The sequence below is a fragment of the Erinaceus europaeus genome, chromosome 8, assembly GCF_950295315.1.
Source record: "Erinaceus europaeus chromosome 8, mEriEur2.1, whole genome shotgun sequence".
NCBI classification, from domain to species: Eukaryota; Metazoa; Chordata; class Mammalia; order Eulipotyphla; family Erinaceidae; genus Erinaceus; species Erinaceus europaeus.
The window spans coordinates 43,395,478-43,413,584 of NC_080169.1; the positions used below are offsets into that span (position 1 = coordinate 43,395,478).

At 36.6% G+C, this 18,107-nt stretch overlaps 1 protein-coding gene and 1 long non-coding RNA gene across 2 annotated transcripts in view; one reads left to right on the forward strand and one right to left on the reverse strand.

Moving 5' to 3' along the window:
• THSD7A (thrombospondin type 1 domain containing 7A) overlaps positions 1–18,107 on the forward strand; it is a 581,601-nt gene that overhangs the window by 458,087 nt on the left and 105,407 nt on the right. Inside the window, exon 8 of the mRNA XM_007536219.3 lies at positions 12,230–12,464. Within this exon, the coding sequence (XP_007536281.2) occupies positions 12,230–12,464 (235 nt within the window). The remainder of the gene's footprint in view (positions 1–12,229; positions 12,465–18,107) is intronic.
• LOC132539895 (uncharacterized) overlaps positions 1–18,107 on the reverse strand; it is a 375,892-nt gene that overhangs the window by 215,605 nt on the left and 142,180 nt on the right. The gene's annotated exons all lie outside the window — the stretch shown is intronic.

An 18,107-nucleotide genomic window follows, 5' to 3' on the forward strand; every position in this document is an offset into this window, starting at 1 on the left:
GCACCCATAATACCAAAGATTTCTTCAAGTGCTATGTTTGCATATGGCTGGTCTTGAAAGTCTGTGAAAGGATTCACAACAAACAGTATGTTGCAAGAAGCAAAAAGAGGCTTATTTAGGGGGTAGGTGGTAGCATACCTGGTTGAGCCACATATTATAGTGTTCAAGGACCAGGTTTTGAGACCCTGGTCCCCACCTGTAGGGGGAAAGATCTGAGAGTAGTGATGCAGTACTACAGGTATCTCTGTCTCTCTCCCTCTCTATCACCATTCCCCTCTTGATTTCTAGCTGTCTTTATATCCATTAAGTAAAGATAATTTTTTTAAATTTATTTTTTATTTAAGAAAGGAAAAATTAACAAAACCATAGGGTAGGAGGGGTACAAGTCCACACAACTCCCAACACCCAATCTCCATATCCCATCCCCTCCCCTGTTACCTTTCACATTCTCTATCCCTCTGGGAGCATGGACCCAGGGTCCTTGTGGGTTGCAGAAGGTGGAAGGTCTGGCTTCTGTAATTGCTTCCCCGCTGAACATGGGCATTGACTCCTCGGTCCATGCTCCCAGTCTGCCTCTCTCTTTCCCTAGTAGGGTGGGTCTCTAGGGAGCTCCAGGGCACATTGGTGGCATCTTCAGTCCACGGAAGCCTAGCCGGCATACTTATGGCATCTGGAACCTGGTGGCTGCAAAGAGAGTTAACATACAAAGCCAAACAAATTGTTGAACAATCATGGGCCCAAAGATTGGAATAATGGAGAGGAAGTGTTGGGGGGGGGGGTACTCACTGCAAACTCTAGTGTACTTCTGCTTTCAGGTATATATTTTGCACTAGTTTATGGATACGTATGAACATATGCTCTCTCTCACAGAACCTGGTCTATATCTAGGTTTTGGGACTTTGTTAGGAAGCGAACCACCTGGGATGGAATTAGAGAATACTATGAAAGGGAAGGTCTCACTAGAGTGATGCAGCTAAAGGGTTGTCATTCCACACCTGAAGTCTCTGGACATAGTCTGAGCTGAAGCATGTTGAGGTGACAATCGTTGCGTTGATTAGGTTACGATCAGCTGATGCAATATTATTTGATATGAATTGGGAGAGGCATGTGGGAAAGTGGGCCCTATCCTAATGTTCCAGGACTGGGGGAAGTAGGGGCTCTATAGTGGAGATGTGAGTTCCTGCTGTCTTAGGGTTCAAAAAGACAATGGATAGTTAATGTTATCATCACATTATTTGGTAATTGGGTTAACTTTGAAAAGTCATTTTGTTAGGGTTTGCTGTATAGTACATAGTATCCTATATAGCTGTGCCACTGGTTGCTTCTAATCTACTTGGTCTAGGCTTTTGAGAGAGTCTGCATATCAAATATACAACCTATATATTAGAAAGACTCAATCTGTGTTTTAAGCGACATACAACTAATTTTCCCCCTCTCATATTAATTTATATGACTACAATTTACTAGGAGTGTACATAAACACCATTCCCACCACCAAAAGACTGTGTCCATCCCACCCATCCAACCCCACCCCCCAACAGCCCAGGAAGCCACATGTCCACCATCCCCCTCACCACAGAGTTTTTACTTTGGTGGCCTACATTCAATTTAACAGATCCTGCTTTTAGTTTCCCTTTCAGATCTTCTTTCTCAACTTCTGTTGGTGAGTGGGGTCATCCCATACTCATCTTTATCTTTCTGACTTATCTCACTTAACATAATTCCTTCTAGCTCTGTCCAAGATGGGTCAGAGAAGGTGGGTTCTGTTGGGTAGTATGCCAGCTCCCCCCGGCTTCAGTCTCTAATCCTGCTTAACTAAGCACCAGCATGTCCGTATGGCATTGGTTTGATCCCACTCAAAGCTGCAGTCTATTTACATAAATCACTAAGCACCACCCTCCCTCCATTGGTGGCTCCTCCCCTGTCCTTGTCACACCATGATTTTCCACTACTCCATTTTCGCTCACCCTCTCTATGTCACATCCTGTTTCCACCCTACTTGGAGAGTATAAATACAGCTGCTCTTCTGATTAAACACACTTGGATATTGCTTTCCTGCTCCGAGAGTTCCAGAGTGTATCTCCTGCGAAGTTAGAGCAGCATGAGTTCCTGATCCCTCTCTCACACAGCAAACTAGATCAGCTCCAGTTGAGTTCTCTCCAACCCAGATAGCTCTTGCTCAGAAAGAAGCACCCTCAGGCTATCCTGGCAGGGTTCATTGTTCTTGATAGTTGTATAGTATTCCATTGTGTATATATACCACAGCTTTCTCAGCCACTCATCTGTTGTTGGGCACCTGGATTGCTCCCAGGTTTTAGCTATTATGAATTGTGCTGCTATGAACATAGGAGTACACACCGCTTTTTGGTTGGGTGTTATGGAGTCCTTGGGGTATAACCCCAGGAGAGGAATTACTGGGTCATATGGAAGGTCCATGTCTAGCTTTGTGAGAGCTCTCCAGACTGCTCTCCACAGAGGCTGGACCAATTTACATTCCCACCACGGCCTCTCCAACATTTGTTGCTGCTGTCCTTTTTGATTTATGCCATTCTCACAGGAGTGAGGTGGTATCTCATTGTTGTCTTAATTTGCATGTCTCTGACAATCAGTAGTGACCTAGAACAGTTTTACCTATGTTTGTTAGCCTTTTGGATCTCCTCTGAAGTGAATGTTTTGTTCATATCCTCTGCCCATTTTTGGATGGGGTCATTTGCTTTTTTCTTGCTAAGTTTGCTGGGCTCTTTATATATTTTGGTGATTAGTTTCTTGTCTGATGTATGGCATGTGAAGATTTCATCCCATTCTGTGTGGGGGGGGGGGTCACATTGTTTGTTTAATAGTTTCTTTGGATGTGCAGAAGCTTTTCAGTTTGATGTAGTCCCATTGGTTTGTTTCTGCTTTAGTCTTCTTTGAAATTTGGTTTATTTCATCAAAGATGTCCTTGAGGTTTAGGTGGGAAAGTGTTTTACTAATGTTTTCCTCTAAGTATTTGATTGTTTCTGGTCTAACATCCAGGTCTTTGATCCATTTGGAGTTGATTTTTCTTTCTGGCGAGATAAAGTGGTTCAATTTCATTCTTCTGCATGTTTCAACCCAGTTTTCCCAGGACCAGAGCCTCCATCTTCCATTTAATGCTTTGGGCCCCCTTATCAAAGATTAGATGTCTATAGGTGTGGGGGGTTAGATATGGGCTTTCAATTCTGCTCCACTGGTCTATATGCTTATTTTTGTTCCAGTACCATGCTGTTTTGATGATGATGGCTTTATAATATAGTTTGAGATTTGGGACTGTGATGCCTCCATTTCTGTTTCTTTTCCTCAAGATGGTTTTGGCAATTCTAGGTGTTTTCATGTTCCAGAAAAATAATTGTAGTGTTTGTTCTGTTCACTTAAAGAAACTTGGTGGAACTTTGATGGGTATTGCATTAAATTTGTATATGGATCTGGGGAGAATATTCATTTTGATGATATTTATTCTTCCAATCCATGAGCATGGTATGTCTTTCCATTTCTTGGTATCAGTTTCTATTTCCTTGAATAGTGACTCATAGTTTTCAGTATACAAGTCTTTCACTTCTTTGGTCAACTGTATTCTTAGGTATTTTGCGGAAACAGTAAATGGGAGTGATTTCTGGATGTCTTCTTCTTCAGATTTAGTGTTTGCATAAAGAAATGGCACTGATTTTTGTACCTTGATTTTGTAGCCTGACACCTTGATATATTGCCTAATAACTTCCAATAGTTTTCTGTTAGGTTATTCTATGTATACTATCATATCATCTTCAAATAGTGAGAGCTTGACTTCTTCCCTTCCAATCTGTATTCCTTTGATTTCCTTCTCTTGACTGATTGCTATGGCAAGAACTTCCAGTACTATGTTGAAAAGTAATGGTGAAAGTGGACAGCCCTGTCTAGTCCCCGATCTGAGGGAGAATGCTTTCAGCTTCTATCCACTGAGTATGATGCTGGCTGTAGGTTTGCTATATATGGTTTCCACTATCTTGAGGAATTTCTCATCTATTCCCATTTTTTGTAGAGTTTTGAGCATGAATGGGTGTTGGATTTTGTCAAAGGCTTTCTCTAAACTATTGAGATAATCATGTGGTTTTTGGCTTTGCTTTTATTGATGTGGTGAATGACACTGATTGACTTATGGATGTTGAACCAACCTTGAATTCCTGGGATGAATCCCACTTGGTTGTGATGAACAATCTTTTTGATGTGTTGTTGTATCCAGTTGGCCAAGATCTTGTTTAATATTTTGGCATCTATGTTCATCAGAGATATTGGTCTGTAGTTTCCCTTTTTTGTTGTGTCCCTATCTGCTTTTGTTATAAGGGTAATGTTGTCTTCATAGAAGGTGGAAGGGAGTATTCCTGCTTCTTCAATCTTATGGGAAAGCTTAAGAAGTATGGGTACTAACTATTTCTGAAAGTTTTGTAGAATTCATTTGTGAAGCCATCTGGTCCAGGACTTTTATTGTTGGGGAGATTCTTAATAATGGTTTCAATTTCTTTGTCTGTGATTGGTGCGTTTAATTTTTGTAGTTCTTCTTGGTTCAGTTTTGGAAGGGCAAATATTTCTAGTAATTCTTCCATTTCTTCCAGGTTCTCTAGCTTAGTGGTGTATAGTTCTTCATAGAAGTTTCGCATGATTTTCTGGATTTCTGTGGTGTCAGTTGTTTATTTCTGCTCTATTTTTAGTGATTTCTGTCCTTCTGGTTGCTTTAGGGTTCCTTTGTTCCTCTTCATATAAGTCCTTGCGGTGTGCAGTAAGTTCGTTCATTTGAGCTTTTTCTTGTTGTTTAATATGTGATTGTATGGCTATAAGTTTCACTCTCAATTCTGCTTTATCTGTGTTCCAAATATTTTGATAGGTTGTGTCTTCATTTTCATTTGTTTCCAGAAACATTTGAATTTCCTGCTTGAGTGACTCTCTGACCCAGTGGTTCTTAAAGAGTATGTGGTTTAGTTTCCAAATTTTGTGTCTTTTAATAATTTTCTGTTTGTTGTTAAATGTTAGTTTTACTCCACTGTGGTCTGAGAAGATACTTTGGATGATTTCAGTGCTGTTGAATTTGTTAATGCTGTCTTTGTGGCCTAACATGTGGTCTGTCCTTGAGTATGTATTATGTGGATTTGAAAAGAATGTATCTCCCACTATTATTGTATTACTATTAATGTATTTTTGAAGTTCTTTCAGTAGGTGCTTGATGTATTTAGATGGTCCCTAATTGGGTGCATAGATGTTAATAATTGTTAAGTCTTCTTGTTTGGTTGATCTTCTAATAATTATGTAATGTCCTTGCCTATATTTTATTACTTTATTTAATTTAAAATCTACTGTGTCTGAGATGAGAATGGCTGTTCCTGCCTTTTTATTGTGGTCTGTTAGCCTGATAGTTTTCCATCCTTTCACTTTAGGTCTGTGTTTATCTTGTTGTGTCAGATGGGATTCTTGCAAGCAGCATATTGTTGGGCTATGTTTTCTGATCCAGCACCCCACCCTATGCCTTTTGTTGGGTGATTTAAGCCATTGACATTTACTGATATTATGGATTTAATGTATTGTAGTGCCATTGTTGAACAAATTTTTCTTTTTCTCTGATATATTGCAAGTATAATACTGATGTTCTTGTTTATAAGAGGTCTTTTAGAACCTCTTTCAGGGCCGGTTTGTTGATGGTTGCCTCCTTTAACTGTTGTTTGTCTAAGAAGATTTTGATCCCTCCTTCTAGTCTGAATGAAAGTCTAGCAGAATATATTATCCTTGGTTGAAACCCTTTTTCTTTCATGGCTCAATAGATATCTTGCCATTCTCTTCTGGCTTTTAGAGTTTGAGTGGAGAAGTCTGCTAATAGTCTTATGAGTTTTCCCCCTTTATGTGACTTTTTGTTTCTCTGTTGCAGCCTTTAGGATCCTTTCTTTATCCTTATTTCTTCTCATTGTGACTATGATGTGTCTTCATGTCTGGGTTGATTCTGTTTGGAACTCTCTGGGCCTTTTGATTCCTAATATCCTTTCTGTTGTTAAGGTCTGGGAAGTTTTCTTCTATAACTTCCTCTAGAATATTTCCTTCCCCTTCCTCTCTTTCTTCCTCTGGCAGGCCAATTATACGAATGTTATTCTTTTTTTAAAAAATATTTATTTAATTTATTTATTCCCTTTTGTTGCCCTTGTTGTTTTATTGTTGTAGTTATTATTGTTGTCGTAGTTGTTGGATAGCACAGAGAGAAATGGAGAGAAGTGGGGAAGATAGAGAGGGGGAGAGAAAGATAGACACCTCAGACCTGCTTCACCGCCTGTGAAGCGACTCCCCTGCAAGTGGGGAGTCAGGGCTCGAACCGGGATCCTCATGCCGGTCCTTGTGCTTTGTGCCACCTGCGCTTAACCTGCTGTGCTACAGCCCGACTCCCTTGAATGTTACTTCTTTTGAGATCATCCCATATGTCTCTGTTGTTGTTTTCAGTGTCTTTCAATCTTTTCTTGAGCTCTTTCACCTCTTTCTTCATTTTCTCTAACTCATCCTCTGTCTGACTAATTCTGTTTTCTGCTTCTGTTAGTCTGCTTTTCCTTCCCTCAGCTTCTTTCCTCAGTTCAACTATTTCAGCTTTCAGTTCTCTAATTGCCTCAAGATAATCAGAAAAGAAATGCAGGTGTGTATCTCAATCTCTCTCTCTCTCTCTCTCCCTCATACCTATCAAAAAGGGTGGGGCTGGAGAGTTAGCATAATGGTTATGCAAAAAGCCTTTCATGCTGGAGGCATCATAGGTTCCAAGTTCAGTCCCTAGCACCACCATAAGCCAGAGCTGAGCAGTGCTCTGGGGGGAAAAAATGGTAGAGAAGGAAAAATAATGGCCACAGGAAAGAATTTAATGATTGTATGGACACAGAAGCCCAGGGATATCCATATTAGTAAAAAAGCAAAACAAAGAAAAAGATGCAACAACAACAAAATGACAAGATAAGTACATTAAATGCCAAAACAGAAATACCATAACTCTTCAAATTCAACCTAAAAAAGTTTTTTTTTAGGGGGGGAGGGGAGTGGTGGCTCACACAATTCTGCACATACATTACAATGTGCAAGGACCTGAATTTGAGTTCTAGCTCTTCATATGTAAGAATGCTTCACAGGCAACAATGTGATGAGCAAAAGCTCCCTTTTAAGTTGTCAGATGTTTCATATAATAGTTGTCATTTTATATGATTATGGAAGTTTATTTACAAAGTATAGTTTTATCATGTTTTTATAATTTTTTCATTAATAGAATAATAAGAAGTCTAATAATTTTAGTATAAAGCATACATTTTATAATTTTTTATATATTTATTTTCCCTTTTGTTGCCCTTGTTTTTTTGTTGTAGTTATTATTGTTGTTGTTATTGATGTCATCATTGTTAGCTATGAAAGACAGAAATGGAGAGAAGAGGGGAAGATAGAGAGCGGGAGAGAAAGATAAACACCTGCAGACCAGCTTCACTGATTGTGAAGCGACTCCCCTGCAGGTGGGGAGCCAGGGACTAGAACAGGGATCCTTACATTGGTCCTTGCGCTTCGCACCACCATGTAATATTTTATATGTAAGAAAATTTTCAAAAATATATCTCACAAATTTGGTCATGAATCAAATTTTATAATTTCCCCATTATTACCAAAATATTTCCAGATATCTAAAACCTGGCCATAAATTAAAAAATGATTACTATATTTACCAATTTATCTAACATAAAATTAATTCCAAAACATGATGATGATGTTTTCAAACTTACTATTATCTTGTTATAATTAAGACTACATCATAGCTTATGTGTGTCAGGATCCTGATATCAAAACAAAATGCTGACAAAGCATTAGTATAGATTGGGGCAAGAAAATAATCTTTATGTTTGTAAACTTCCCAGTTAAATCTTGCAATTCCTTCACATGTTGTGCTGCAGAGGAATATATGTTATAATCATGCTGTTGTAATTTTATTATCATTTTTTTTCAAAGTAATCCAGTCAATCCCAATGTAAAAAAGAACTCAGAGTTTAAAAAGAACTCCGAGCTTTTAAATCACTGGTTTAAGTATGTATGTCTTCATACTGACAATTGGGAAAGAAGCACATTTTTGGTAGATTAGTAGTTTTACTATTAAATGTACAAATATAGTTAAAGTAGGTACTACTCTAATATGTTTCTATGATTAGTATATTTTTTAAGAGGTAAGATTGGATAAGAAGTGTTCATTTGCTTCTTGCCAATGCAATTAGTATGCTCTAGAATTTGTTTTCTTTTTAAAATTTTTTATTTATAAAAAGGAAACATTGACTAAACCGTAGGATAAGAGGGGCACAACTCCACACAATTCCCACCACTAGAACTCTGCATTCCATCCCCTCCCCTGGTAGCTTTCTTATTCTTTAACCCTCTGGGACTATGGACTCAAGGTCATTGTGGGATGCAAAATGTTGAAGGTCTGGCTTCTATAATTGCTTCCCTGCTGAACATGGGCATTGGCAGGTTGATCCATACTTCCTGCCTGTTTCTCTCTTTCCCCATGGGGAAAGGTTCTGGGGAAGCAGAGCTCTAGAACATATTGGTGGGATTGTCTCTCCAGGGAGGTCTGGTCGGCATCATGCTAGCTAGCATCTGGAATCTGGTGGTTGGAAAGAGAGTTAATATACAAAGCCAAACAAATTGTTGTACAATCATAGACCTAAAGGCTGGAATAATGCAGATGAAGAGTTGGGGGGGGGGGTCCTTCATTTTGTAGGTAGCTAGTAGGCATATTTTAGTTACATTCCAAAGGGCCTGTGGCTATACTAGTTGTTTTTTTTTTTTTCTTTTTCAATTTGTTCCTGTACAAATTCTCAACTTCTTTTCAGTGGCTGCTGGGGTCAGTGAGCTGTGTGTTGGAGGACAAAATATGATATGTGGTAGATGTTTTCACCTTCATGAAGCAGGGAACATTAATGAAATGCTATTTAATATAAGTTATTCGGATATTGGTTTCATGTTCAGCATCACATAAATGATTCTAAGTTGCAGTTAAATTCTCACAAACTTCCTACCAATTTATTTGCTGAACAGATGAATGTACTTAGTTATAAGAAAAGTGATGTGGCTTTGTTTGTGACTTAATCAAATCTCAAATTTCTTAGGTCATCTTCCATGTCAGAGTTGCTAGTTATTGAACCACATTTTCCTTATTTATGTTTAACTTTTCTGATACTTACTTTTATAAGATCTAGGGGTCAGATGGTGGAGGACTCTGTTGAGTGCACATATTACCATGTGCAAGGACTTGGGTTCAAATACCCGGTTCCCACCTGCAGAGAGAAAGCTTCACAAGTTGTAAAGCAGTGCTGCAGGTCTCTCTCTCTCTCTCTCTCTTCCTGTCTCTCTGTCTCTCCCTTTCATATCAGTTTCTCTGTTCCTATCCAATAAACAAATAAAGAAAAGACATTAATATTAAATAAAATCTTAGAAAATAACTATTAAAATATCTGACATTGACCTCCTACTATATTCTATGTTTCTTTCACTTACTAATCCAAATAATAACATTAAATTTTACATTAATTAATTATATTCTGCAATTTAAAAAATTAAGAGACCATGTAAGTTTGAATATAGCAACTTTAATAAAGGAAGGATACACTTCTCTAATTCTGTTTCTCACAATATAAGTCCTTTCTTTTTCATGTAGTTAAAGTAGATACTCTAATATATTTCTATGATTAGTATATTTTTTAAGAGGTAAGATTGGATAAGAAGTGTTCATTTGCTTCTTGTCAGTGCAATTAGTATGCTCTAGAATTTGTTTTATTATAAATGCCATAGTGGTAAGAAGCTGAACACCTTAAATTTTAAAAAGTTACCAGGGCTATCTTATTTAAATTGTTAAGACTCACCCATTTTTTAGTCTTTTTTTTTTTTTCAACTCATAAGATGAGATTCTATCTGCAAAGTACTTGTCATGGGGTTAGCACCTGAAAATTGTGTTTCACTAACAAATCAATAGCATCTTCCGTTGTCAAAAAGACACATCTGTTTAATCCTTAGTCATTTTTGGAATTACTGTAATTTACAGTCTGTGTATTAAAAACAAACCTCAGTGATGGCATAGATGCTATTCCTATTAAATGTCTTACAAAAAAAAAATTAAATCAGGACCATTTGAAAAAGGAAAAAAATTTTACCCTGGTTGTTTGCTTAAACCTTTCATTGATATCTTCTTATTTTTTAATTTTTTTCAAAACATTTATTTATTTATATCCTTTTGTTGCTCTTGTTTTTATTGTTGTAATTATTGTTACTGATGTAATTGTTGGATAGGACAAAGATAAATGAAGAGAGGAGGGGAAGACAGACAGGGGGAGAGAAAAACACCTGCAGACATGCTTCACCGCTTGTGAAGCGACTCCCCTGCAAGTGGGGACCCGGGGTCTCAAACCGGGATCTTTCCCCCTGTCCTTGCGCTTTGTACCACCTGCGCTTAACCCACTGCGCTACTACCCGACTCCTTCGTTGATGTCTTCTAGGGCAATTAAGAGTCCAATAGTATACCCTGGGGGGGGAGGGATCCTGAAGACAAGGAGTAGGAAAGGTACTTTTTTCTTTTCTTTTCTTTTTTTTTCAAGAAATCTTGTGTCACTATCACTTTTGCTGCTACCGAACATAATGTATTAAGAAAACATAAACCCGGGCTAAGTGTTGGTTCCACAGATAGATAGAATGCATGTTACAATGAGTCCTCAGCTCCCACCTGCAGGGATTGGCCTGGAGGAGGGTTGGGCATTCACAAGTACTGATGAAGCAGTGCTGCAGATGTCTCTCTCTTTCTCTCTATCTCTGTCTCTCTCCATATCTCTCCTCCTCAGTTTTTCTCTGTATCTATCAAATAAGTAGATAAAATATTCAAAAAGAAGAAAAGATAAACCTTGATAATAGTGAATTGAAAAGTGACTTCAGTTTAGACTTAATGTAAAGAACTATAGAAATGATCCCTGAAAGTATAGTCTTAGACTTAGTGTAAAGATGCTTTAGGATAGCTTTTCTTTCAGTATGTGCAAGAGTCTTGTTTTGAAAACTATGTAAATAAATGACAAAGAACTATTCCAATATGTACTTAACAAAACTAGTGTTATTAAGTTTTGTATCTTAATTTAATTTACATCTATAGCTCTTCCTATAAATTTACATCTATAGCTCTTCCTGAAAAATGCTATATTATACAGTCAATGCTATTTGAAAAAAAAGCATTAACTGTTTAAAAACATTAGATGTTTTTTCATTACTGCTTCATAAGATCAGGAAGTGTCTTTCAATTTTAAAACCTCTGTTTGCAATCATCTTATAGCAATTAAACAAGCAGAACTTTAAAAATCTTTAAGTATCAATAATATTTTGAATTTAATGGAGAAATTTCTCCATTCATAGCCTCAATTCTCTTTTTTTTTCCTAATTAACAATTATATAGGTTTCATTTTTACCTTACTTTTAGCTTCTTTGGAAAACATTGGTGTTTCTCTTTGAGTTTCTTCTCAGTTCCCCAAAACAAATATAAAGCAAATTATATAGTTTACATATTTAAGCAGACTACTGTAGAGAAAAATAGCAGGGGGTGAGGCATTATCTCCCTCACACTTTTGGGTGTCCCAATATAAAATTTATGCTAAAAGTCAAATTCATTTCTTAGTACATGGAGGTCCAAATTCATGAAACCTAGTGAATGACCTAGTCCATTTATGTAGCTTTTAGATAAGCAACTACCTACTGAAAAGTGATGGAACAAATAAAGTCTTGAAAGTTTTTGGTCTATACAACTAATTTAGTGAGTTAAGAAATCTTGCTTCTCCCCAACTCCCCCCCACACACAAATCTTCCTGTCTCTGACTCTAACTTCCATCACTTTGCAGGAAGCGTATCTTCTACACAAAGATATACTTCCTGACTTCAGACAGAACAGGGAGAAAAATCTTTCTTGTAGTGATTATTTTAAATAAGAGATATTTGTGGTATCATTAACTCACTAACTCTTTAATTAAAATAATCAATATGAAACCTGATCTGAGAAAATATTATGTCAAATGAAATAAGATTAACATGTAATTTACCTTCCAAGTAATGAACTATGTGGAAAATAAGTATAATTGTTTGCCTTGTTAATTTCTGAGGAACAAAGATCACAATGGTTCCTATTTTCACTGGATCTAACTTGCTACCTTGTCTATTTTTGTAGGTGGAACTCAGTGTCCAAATAGCAGTGCTTTGCAAGAGGTGCGCAGTTGTAATGATCATCCCTGTACTGTGTACCACTGGCAAACTGGACCCTGGGGCCAGTGCATCGAGGACACCTCAGTATCATCCTTCAACACAACTGCAACATGGAATGGGGAAGCTTCCTGCTCTGTGGGCATGCAGACAAGAAAAGTCATCTGTGTGCGGGTCAATGTAGGCCAAGTGGGACCCAAAAAGTAAGAGTTTAAGATTGACAGCAGTAAATCCTGTGGTCAGCCATGCACAAGATTGGCTCAGGCTTCACTTGCTTCATGAAATTGAGCATTCTGGTGCTTGACATATCTGTCATCAAGAATAAGATTTGTTTTTCTTGAATGTCAGCTACTGATAGTTATGAGTGCCTCGAAATTTCATACCCAAAATCCATAAATTCTGTAGAAATCTCACCATCTGGTACCTGCTTTCAGTTTTATAGTAGCACTTTCTACTTTTATTAAGCCAGTGATGAAAGAAGTATTTACTCTGAGTCTAACTGATCAACAATGAAAGTATACAAAGTCCTAGAAGTATAAGTCATCCATGACCTCCTATGAACCTGTAGGCTATGGAAGCTGCCAATCTAGTTTAATTTGATACTATCCTCTGTGATCTACTTTCATTTCCTCTAGAAAATACTACATCAAGAATACTGAGACCATATATATAGCATCTCTCAGTATTTAAAAGAATAAGTCATTTACTTCCAGGAGAGATAGCATGAGTGCTATAATAAGTAAAAAGAAAACAAAAAAAAAAAACACTGTTTTCTTACAATCTTACAAGTAGTGTAATAACAAGATAAATTATTTGCTAAATGGAAAGGACAAATAACAGGAGATCTGGCATATCCTGTTTGCCTTGTGAGAAATATAAACAAAATAAAGACATGGACAAACAGATTTAATCACTTCTCAATGAAAATTTAAAAATCAACACTACTCTAAACTCTTATTCTTCCAGTAAGAAGATGAAAGCTTTTTATCATTTAAGTTTTATAAAGCATAGATCTTGTGCATACAAATCTCTCAGCCATATGAAAAATAAAATGTTTAAGCCAGTCAATTTTTTATTATTTCAAAGATCACTTGGTAATTTCAAATGCAAGGTCACATGCTTCATTTAAGTATTATGTACACTCATAAGACTCTACCTAATGCTGGACTCAGTTTTCAAATTTTGTTAAAAAAATTTAAGAAAAAAATAATGTAAGTTCTCAAACTTAGAAATTTAAATTGTTCTCTCTTTAAATCTCAGATACTACTTAGAACTTCATGGAAATAATAATATACTTGATGTGTAAAAAAAAAAAAAAAAAACTCCAAGGGATAAGTTAGCATTCCATTATGAGTCATTTTATCTCACCAGGGTTTCAAACATTAGGAATATTTTGCTGAATGTGTTCTTTATTTTTATTAATTAATTAATTTATTTATTTATTTTTACATCCAGGGTTATCACTGGGGCTCAGTGCCTGCACTAAAATTCCACTGCTCCTTGGAGGCTATTTTTTCCCCTTTTGTTACCCTTGTTGTTTATTTTGTTGTGGTTATTATTTGTTGTGATTACTATCTTGTTGTTGCTGAATAGGACAGAGAGAAATGGAGAGAGGAGGGGAAGACAGAGGTAGGGAAAAATAGACACCTGCAGACCTGTTTCACTGCCTATGAAGCGACTCCCCTGCAGGTGGGGAGCCAGGGCTAGAACCTGGATCCTTAACGTGGTCCTTGCACTTCACGCCATGTGCACTTAACCAGCTGCGTTACACCTGGCCCCTGAATGTGTTCTTTATTCATCAAATTTGATTTTAATTTGTTTGTTGTTGTTGCTGGATAAAAATAGGAATTGTAAGGAAGAGGGGAAGACAGAAAGGGGAAGAGAAAGAGACACCTGGAGCACTATTTCACTGCTTGTGAAGCTTTCTCCCTGTAGATAAAGGCTAGGTTTTGAACTCTGCATATGTTATTCACATAGTTTGAAATTAGGAAAATAATTGATAAACTATTCCACGGTACTTAGCCCTCAAATCAATATATTAATAGAAGTAATGTTAAAGTTGCAATGAAACTAACTTAGAAAATTAATATAAACTATATTAAAATTTAGTAGTGATAACAGCAGGTGTCACAAATCCTGGAGCATCCTAGGTCCTGGTGAGACAAGAACAGAGAAAAGAACATTCACTGGAAGGAGTTATAACCTGTCTAACCGTCATAATACAGTATAAATGGTTATTATGCTAGGTTTGTATGAATAAATTCACTCTATTTCTGTTTAAGAGCTAATCACCTTTCAAATATTATTGATATTTTCCTAACTTGTACACACTATAGAATGTTTTCGCTGAATAATGATTGTGCATGTATCTAAGCCTGTGTGTGAAAGGACCTGCTTAGTTTCTGTCATTAAATCATTGAAAAAGGAAAGGTATACTGAATGAAACCCCATGTCAGACAGTTACAGTAATTTACTAATTTTTTCTTTGTCCTTGCAACCTATATTCAAGAGCCTAGACACATATATAGATTTGTCAGATCAAATGGATTGCTTTGCCATTAATGTTCTGAAAACTAGGCAAATACTGTAAATTAAAAAGAAAATGTTGCTAGCCTCGTGCCAAAATTCAATGAATGCCTTTCAAAACTAGGCATTTGAAACAAATGCAAATAGAAACCTTGTTTTAAACTCCTCTTAATAAAACAGATTATGGTACAATGGTAAAGTCAATGTTATTGATCTTATCTATCCTCAGAGTTACAAATTTCAGCTCCTATCACATCTGTTTAATTTGACCTTGAATAAGATTTGGAGAAAAATCAATTCCTTGATTTAAACCACAAACACTAAACACAAACAGTACAAAGGAAAAAAGAAATGTGTGGACTAAACCAATTGTCTCTCCAATGAGAGTCTGAATTCTTTTTTAAAAAAATATTTATTAATTTATTTCCTTATGTTGCCCTTGTTGTCTTTATTGTACTTATTCTTGTCAACATTGTTGGATAGGACAGAGAGAAATGGACAGAGGAGGGGAAGACAGAGAGGGGGAGAGAAAGATAGAGGCCTACAGACCTGCTTCACCGCTTGTGAAGTGACTCAACTGCAGGTGGGGAGCCGGGCGGCTTGAACCAGGTGGGATCCTTACACTGATGAATTCTTTTTTTGGGGGGGCTTTCTAATTTATCGTTGAATGTTCATCTAATGTTTTTGTTGTTAGTAATTTTGTTCTAACCATTTAGCTAAGCATTGTGTGGTAAATATTTGTAAACTAAAGCATAATTTTGCAGGTTATTAATGATAACATTGAAAATTCCACTAATTTATTCAGAGCTGAAATTTTAAGAGCATGCAGATTATTAATCTCCCATGTTTAAAGTTATACTATTACTTTATTTAAATGAGTACTTTTTATAATAATGACCAAACAATAATTGCAAATTTTCAAAAGACTAGGACTGTATGTAGAGTTTTACCACTTCAGGATTTTTTTTTTATTAAAAATGAGGTAGATTACATAATGTTTATTCAGAAGGCTTTCATATCTGCGTCCCTGAAGTGACAGGTTCAATCCCTAGTACCACCATAAACCAGAGCAGCACAATGCTCTGGTTAAGAGAAAGAAAGAAGGAAGGAAGGAAGGATGGAAGGAAGGAAGGAAAGGAAGAAAGGAAGGAAGGAAGGAAGGAAGGAAGGAAGGAAGGAAGGAAGGAAAGAAGGAAAGCAAGGAAGGAAGGAAGGAAGGAAGGAAGGAAGGAAGGAAGGAAGGAAAGAAGGAAAGCAAGGAAGGAAGGAAGGAAGGAAGGAAGGAAGGAAGGAAGGAAGGAAGGAAAGAAGGAAAGAAGGAAAGGAAGGAAGGAAGGAAGGAAAGAAGGAAAGAAGGAAAGGAAGGAAGGAAGGAAAGGAAGGAAGGAAGGAAGGAAGGAAGGAAGGAAGGAAGGAAGGAAGGAAGGAAGGAAAGGAAGGAAGGAAAGGAAGTAAGGAAGGAAGGAAGGAAGGAAGGAAGGAAGGAAGGAAAGGAAGGAAGGAAGGAAGGAAGGAAGGAAGGAAAGGAAGGAAGGAAGGAAGGAAGGAAGGAAGGAAGGAAGGAAGGAAGGGGAAAGGAGAATGAAGAAAGAAAGAGGAAAGAAAGAATGAAGAAAGAAAGAAGAGAGGGAGAAAGAAAAGAAGAGGGAAATGGGAAGGGAAGAAGAAAGAGAAATGCTGATTAGGTTTCAATTCATGTGATTTTTTAATTTCAATTTTTATAATATATTAACTTCTGTTATTTACATCTAAGTTATTACCCACACCTTTGAATAGTCACGGTAATTACAAAAATCCAAGTTTACCCTAAAAATGTACCTAAAACATACAAATGGGAGATAATTTCTTTATGCAACATTGAAAATTAAACTTTTTAAATACACTTTCAAATAAATTCTGGTGCTAAAGAGAGAAGAAAACATGCATCTGTATAATTTAATAGAGCATAATATTTATGTATGATAGGAAATGTAAATAAATAAGACACAATATATAAAAATAAGGTGTCAGTCAGAGGCTTTAAAGATATTTTGTGAAGGAGATTAATGGTTTTGATTTTTTCTCTTATCTTTTACTTCTGAAAACCTGATTAGCTTGTTCAAAGGCAATTTGTCTTGACCTGCAAAAAAAATTAGCTTCTCCCACAGGATTCTTTTAAGATTTCATTTTTTACTGACTTGCCATGTGATTCCTACAATAGATACACTGGTTGTTTGGTTTATTTCCTTACTGCCTCTTGGCTTACTTGTTAGTGATTTATGTGATCTCAAAAAATAATGTCTTAGGAATCATAATATTGTTACTGTAAGTTAATTATATTGTTGTAATATTTTATCTAATTTTTCTACTGTTAATGCTTGTAGACACTATTTGAAAACTAAGAAAAATTAGATAAGATAGTGAGAATGCAAAGAGCCGTGACTGGAAATTATTAACCAGTAATGTTAAGTTGCATGATACAAAATTAGCATCTAAATTTTGACAAAAGAACCCAAAATATTAAATGGAGAAAGAGGAGTCTCTTCAACAAATAGTGTTGTGAAAATTGGGTTGACACATGCAGGTGAACAAAACTGAACCACTTCATCTCACACAAAAGTAATCTCCAAATGGGTGCAGGTTTAGGATGGTAAACCAAAAACCATAAAATTTTTAAAGAAAACACTGGCAGAACTCTTTTCAATCTAAGTTTTTTAACAGTGTTTTTAATGATGCAAGTCCATTCTCAAGGAAAATGAAAATAAGCCAATGGGACTTCATCAGACTTTTGCATGACAAAAGAAAGCACCACCCAAATACATACAGAACAAAATATCTTTTTAAAAAAATATTTATTTATTTATTCCATTTTGTTGCCCTTGTTGTGTTTTTTATTGTAGTAGTTATTATTGTCGTCGTCACTGCTGGATAGGACAGAGAGAAATGGAGAGAGGAGAGGAAGACAGAGAGGGGGAAAGAAAGATAAACACCTGTAGACCTGCTTCACCGTCTTTGAAGCGACTCCCCTGCAGGTGGAGAGCCTGGGGCTCCAACCAGGATCCTTCCACTGGTCCTTGCGCTTTGCACCACCTGCACTTAACCCACTGTCCTACTACCCGATCCCCCCAAAATATCTTTTTTATGAGCTATATTTAAAAAAAGGTTAATAATCAAAATATCCAAAGAGCTTACCAAATTCAGCAGTGGCAAAAAAAACAAACACAAACCATTCAAAAGTGGGAAGAGAATATGGACAGAATACTTACTGAAGAAGAGATCCAGAAGTTCAACAGACTTATGAAACAATGCTCCAATTCACTGATTATCAGAGAAATATAAAT